We start from the raw sequence: 6,211 nt of genomic DNA on the forward strand, positions 1-6,211 counted from the left end.
GGCTCGATACAATACTAAATGAGGCAGTACATGAAAAAATTGAGACAAAATAAAATTTGTGATTTAAAATGCACCTGCGAGCCACGTGATATAAAGATGCTGAGAGATAACCTTATCTTGTAGGAGTTGGCCAAACTATATACTGACTCCCAGTGGCTTTTTTCAATCTGCTTTTGCATAACATTACCAAAATCTGCTTTTGCATGTGACGTATTGAAATGCTTCTTCCCCTTGCTCACCTTTCCACCACCTCACTACTACTCCTGCCAAACAAGACTCTACCGGACCAATCGCTTCTCAAAACCCAAATCTTCCCCAATCCTAAACCCATCAACTTCCTTGTCCGGAGCTCCACCACCGATGCCCAAACCCAAGCTCTACTGCCCAAGTCCGCCATCCAACGAATTGCCGAAAAGCTCCGAAACCTCGGTTTCACGGACGAAAATGTCGATCCGAAACCCGTATCCGAACCCTCTCGGAGCTCCTCCTCCACCTCCGCCGGGGAAATATTCGTTCCGTTGCCGGAGCGGTTGGCCAAGAGTAGGGTCGGCCACACTATTGATTCCAGCTGGAGCACGCCGGAGAACCCGGTTCCGGAGCCCGGCACGGGCTCTGCAATTGCGAGGTTTCACGAACTGAGAAACGAGGTGAAGAAGCAGAAGAAAGAATCGGCTGTGAACAAGAAGAAGGAGAGTGTGCCGACGCTGGCCGAGCTCAGCTTGCCGAAGGAGGAGCTGAGGAGGCTAACTACCTTGGGGATTGCGTTGAGGAAGAAACTGAAAATCGGGAAAGCCGGGATTACGGAAGGGATCGTGAATGGAATCCACGAGCGGTGGAGACGATCGGAGGTCGTCAGGATAGTCTGCGATGATTTGAGTAAGCTGAACATGAAGAGGACACATGACTTGTTAGAGGTCAGCATCGTTGTGATTCATTTCCCTTTTTTTCTTTTTTCTTTTTGTATTTATATGATTTCAAATTTCGCTCAAACATTAAACATTCTGTTGTTTCATGATCTTGTTGATTCTTTGAATTGTTTGATATTGTAATCAAACTCAAACTTTATTTTGCTGCTCGGAAGTAGTAAACGGAGAATAAAGTTGCCAACTTTATATTTTTATTTAAGTCGTTAGAATAGAATATCAAATTTGGCATGCATTCACCTGATTTAAATTGTTTGTTGTTTTAACATTATCAGAGAAAAACCGGAGGTCTAGTTGTTTGGAGGGCTGGAAGTAAGATAGTATTGTATAGAGGGATCAACTATAAGTACCCTTATTTTCTGCGTGATACAATTTCGACAAATGACACTTCCGCCAATGCATTATTGGATCAAGATGATGAAGATGGAGAACATGAGACCTGCTCTTATAGCATAAATGGAGTGAAATCTGCTACCCCAGTTCCAACTAGTGAAAAAACTCAGCCAGCCTTAATACAGGGGGTTGGTTTGTCAAATAGAGTACGATTTCAACTGCCAGGTGAGGCACAACTTGCAGAAGAAGCTGACCGCTTGTTAGATGGATTGGGCCCACGTTTTACTGATTGGTGGGGACATGATCCTCTGCCTATTGATGCTGACCTTCTACCTGCGGTCGTTCCCGGGTACAGGAGACCGTTCCGCCTTCTACCTTATGGTGTGAAGCCTAAACTAACAGATGATGAAATGACTACATTAAGAAGACTTGCCCGGCCCTTACCATGCCATTTTGCATTGGGTTAGTTTACCTTGTTATACCATGAGCTGTTATAATATGTTAAGAATGTTTACTAGCTTTTTTCATTTTAACAGGAAGAAATAGGAATCTTCAAGGATTGGCTTCTTCCATTGTCAAGCTCTGGGAAAAATGCGAGATTGCCAAGATTGCTATAAAGAGAGGGGTACAGAACACCAATAGCGAGATGATGGCTGAAGAGTTGAAGGTTAGAGATAGTCAAAACATTTTTAATATGTTTTTTCCGTGTTCGATAGCAGGCACCTTGATTATGTATTGTGATTTGATCATTGGGTTATTAAGTGACAAATCTACCAAGAATGTTAATTTGTGAGATTACAAGCATATATGTGCATTGTTTTGTGCTTCTTTAAATTGTAAAACCGTAGCTTCCATCGCAAAATAGTACTTTGTCAATTTAATATTTGTAATCTAAGATTTTTACTTTACTGTCTACGTCCAATGAAGCCAGCAAACAAATTATTGTACTCTTTATGCATACTTTTATTAAAACTATCAAAGGAGACATTCTAATCTAGATGAAGATGCTCAAAGACATCTTATGTAATGATTTTGTTGCAGTGCCTGACTGGAGGAACTCTGCTTGCTCGGGATAGGGAATTTATCGTCTTATACAGAGGAAAGGATTTTCTACCACCGGCAGTTTCGTCTGCAATAGAAGAGCGGAGGAAATATCGAATGCATATGGAGAAACAGAGGACAGAGACTAATGCATCAACTGCAACTACAGAAGAGCTTAAACTTGAGACTGTTGAACATGGTACAGAACATGAATCTAGAGGGATCAATGAACACAAGACAGGTCTCCTTTCTGGGCAAAAAAAGCTAAGACCCACCGAGAAATTTATCAAAAGGACTAGCATCAAACTGTCTATGGTATGGTTTCTTTGAGGAACGACAGTTGTCTGTCTCATTGTTAAAATTTCCTTGAGGTGCTATAGTTGGATGACTTATTCTTTTAACCTCTTTTCTGCTTCTTCTTCTTCTATTTCTTTAACACATGGCATCTATCTCTCAAACAGGCCATAGAAAAAAGAGAGAAGGCAGAGAAACTTCTAGCAGAGCTGGAGAAAGCAGAGATCCAACAACAACCTGACATAGATAAAGAGGGTATAACAGAAGAAGAAAGATATATGTTGAGGAAGATTGGCTTGAGAATGAAGCCTTTCCTATTATTGGGTGAGTTATCTGATCTAATGAAAGTTTTCAGTATTGAGAACATTTTGTTTAAGTTTTAAATGTTCAGTTTAGCTTGTATTAAAACATATTACTTTGTTATATAGGAATGTGTCTGAACAACTTTCTCTTTAAATTCTCAGGTAGACGAGGTGTTTTTGATGGAACAGTTGAAAACATGCATCTTCACTGGAAATATAGGGAACTCATAAAGATTATAACTAATGGAAAAACCATTGAAGATGTTCACCAAGTAGCACGAACCCTAGAGGCAGAAAGTGGTGGAATATTGGTGGCTGTGGAGAGGGTAAATAAAGGTTATGCAATTATCATATATCGTGGAAAGAATTATAAACGGCCTGCTTCTTTAAGGCCTCAGACTCTTTTGAATAAAAGACAAGCAATGAAGCGCTTTATCGAGGCACAGCGACGTGAGGTAAAATTGACTCGTCTAATACTCTATGTGCACTTGTAAAGGTCAATTTCTTTCATTCTGACTATTCCTTCATGTTAAAAGGAGAAAAAAAAAAAAAAATGCTTCAAAGCAATTGCACATAAAGAGTTATAATAACTTTCAACATATGTAGCATTACTCAGTTAGGAAGTTGGATTTGGACACACATCTAGGTGTTAAACCATTCCTTTTCTACATTTGGAGTTTCCAGGAGTGATATCCTTTTCTTGTGTCATATCCTTTGGACATTTATACAGCTAGTTGAAGGGCAGGGTTAGTATTTTTTGAAACTGTCACATGAAAAGACCATTTTCTATGGATTATCAACTCTGTTATGACATGAATCTTTTGCTTGGTTAAGGTTATTTGTCGATCTGTGGGTTTTTTATTTTTCTTTTTGTAATTTTCTGTTTCAAGTTTCAACTTAATCCGATCTGACATTTGCTCTTTCATCGGTTGATTTTGCAGTCCCTGAAACTACATGTTTTGAGGCTTAATAAAAATATAGACGACTTAAAGCTTCAGCTGGTGAATTGTCCCATATGTTCTCTTTTCTCCTACTTTTTTCTGCACTTCTTTTTTTTTGGCTTTTCAAAATTCTTCATCAATTATCTTCAATCAAAGAAATCAATTCTACTCAGGTTAAAGACAAGGATGCAAAAGAAATACAGTCAATTAATGAATCGAGTAAATTGGTGAGCCATCTCATCTTTATTTATTTTATCCCCAAGTAATAATTGAAGGAAAATTTTACAGTTATGGCATAATTTAGGTCAGAGAGGATATTAAAGGTGTGCAATCATCTGAGGATTTGAGTCCAAATCCTGAACTCAAGTCAGGATCTCTCTCTCATCTTGGAAAACCAGCTTGCAATGAAGAGATTTTTCAGGTGGGGAATACACAAATAAATAACTGATTTCACAGTTCCCATTGTTTGAGTATTCTGCACATATAAAGCTAGTTGGCTGATATATTTATTTTTTCGAGTGTGATTTCAGTATTTCTCACGCATTTGGTATGATTACTTAAGGCTAGGGATGAAAATAGAGCGCATTATATTCCCATAAACCTGAAAGATGGCATGGGTACTTCCATCAAAGCTCGGCTAGCGGCTCAGCAGGATAAACTAATTGATAGCTCTCAGTCATGTGATGGGAATGAGACTGGTACACTTGAACCAAGATCATCATATGAATCAAATGGTAGTCAAAGCGACTTAAAGGATATAAATTGTGCTGTTAAAGCTGTTGTTAGGGTAATATCATCAAGTACTATGCTTGTTTACATACTTGTTTTTCTTTAGTTGTTAATGGACTTTTAGGTGTATTTCATCAAGGGATTGACTTGTTCTGTTACTGTTGATTCTCAGCATTGTGTTTCTAATAATGAGACAATGGAGTCTTCAAGTAAATCAAACAAAAATGACTCTGAACAATCAGTTCCATCACTGGTAGAGAATGGATTGAGCATGTCCTCCAGAGCTACACGGCTTTCCAATAAGGAAAGACTTCTTCTACGGAGGCAGGCCCTAAAGATGAAAAAACGTCCTGTGCTTGCTGTAGGTAATTGCACTTACTCATTTTTGGTTTCTGATAATTGCACTCAGTTTTTATAAGTGCGGCCTTAAAAAAAATCATTTATCAAAAAAATTCATTGATATAATCATGGGAACTGATCACATATCAATAACTTTGCTGCTTCTAATTACTTATCAGGGAAGAGCAACATTGTAACTGGTGTTGCAAAAGCAATAAAGGCACACTTTGAGAAACACCCTTTAGCTATCGTAAATGTGAAAGGTAGAGCGAAAGGAACCTCAGTCCAAGAGGTGGTCTTCAAGCTGGAGGTTTGCACCCAAGCTTGGCTTTTTCCATATTTTAGTTAAGCCAAATCAAATCAGATCTGATTTACTTCATTTTATCTATCCATCTATCTCTCAGCAAGCAACGGGTGCAGTTCTAGTCTCTCAAGAGCCTAGCAAAGTTATACTTTACAGAGGTTGGGGAGCAGAAGATACTTCAGAATGCACTAAGAAGAATCTTGGTGACGCAGGGAAAAAGGTTGATACTCAGCCCGTCATCTCTCCTGAACTCCTTGCTGCTATCAAGCTTGAATGTGGTTTGCAGTCTCAAGAAACAGATGCATCCCCATAGCCCATTGGTAGGAGATATGAAGTTGTGGCAAAGTGGTTTTCTGTTTTGGCTTGAACCAGCCTATACTCAATTGTCCATACAAGTCTACAAGCCATCTGCCAAGCTTAGCAGCAATTAAAGCAGACAATCATGTATCTGGATGACATGCTAGTCCGAGTTACCTGCTTTTAGTGAGAAATTCAATGTGGCGACAGAACAATCATGGTGACTTTTTCCAAAACTCGACAATTGGTTATCTATTGGTCCGATTTGTTGAAAGCCGATTGTTTGGTTCAAGAAGGGTAAAAGAATGAATGCGCTGTGTTCGATGTTGTGACATTTAAACTTCAAAGTGCTGGATTTGGGTTGCATCCAATTATTTGTATTGTAAAGTAAACACTAGGTTGTACATGTATATTAGATTATTATAAACATGAAAAGAAAATAACGTAAAATGATTCATTCCTGTTTGGGCTTTTTCATTGTTTATGTTTAATTTTTATTGAGGAGGAGGAGAGAAGAAATTTCTGCGTTGGACTTGGAATGTACATGGGAATTGGGAGTTGGGCTTGCCTCCCAACTCTTTTTCTTTTTCTTTTTTTCCTTTTTCCTTTTTCCTTCTTTTAATTTTTTATTATCTCTATATTTTTACTTTTTGTTTTCTGGAGGGGATGAGCCAAAAGTCCTAAATTCATCTTATGGATTCCCAAAGA

At 38.6% G+C, this 6,211-nt stretch overlaps 1 protein-coding gene across 2 annotated transcripts; it reads left to right on the top strand.

Annotated features, from left to right (window-relative positions):
- Window positions 1–145: 145 nt before the first annotated feature.
- LOC107415439 (CRM-domain containing factor CFM2, chloroplastic) lies at window positions 146–5,964 on the top strand. Of its 2 annotated transcripts, none has more exons than XR_007240166.2 (13): window positions 146–914; window positions 1,199–1,718; window positions 1,793–1,923; window positions 2,298–2,612; window positions 2,759–2,915; window positions 3,056–3,348; window positions 3,835–3,894; window positions 4,008–4,061; window positions 4,139–4,255; window positions 4,397–4,621; window positions 4,736–4,924; window positions 5,082–5,212; window positions 5,307–5,446. XR_007240166.2 is itself a non-coding variant. In XM_016023764.4 (13 exons), the coding sequence occupies exons 1-13, from the start codon at window positions 219–221 to the stop codon at window positions 5,517–5,519; spliced, it is 3,105 nt and encodes a 1,034-aa protein (XP_015879250.3). In that variant the 5' UTR covers window positions 148–218; the 3' UTR covers window positions 5,520–5,964. The 2 variants fall into 2 exon arrangements, 1 of the variants encoding a protein (XP_015879250.3); XM_016023764.4 differs by having other exon boundaries at window positions 148–914; window positions 4,736–4,928; window positions 5,307–5,964.
- Window positions 5,965–6,211: the final 247 nt, after the last annotated feature.

This window comes from Ziziphus jujuba, chromosome 4 (assembly GCF_031755915.1).
Source record: "Ziziphus jujuba cultivar Dongzao chromosome 4, ASM3175591v1".
Lineage (NCBI taxonomy): Eukaryota > Viridiplantae > Streptophyta > Magnoliopsida > Rosales > Rhamnaceae > Ziziphus > Ziziphus jujuba.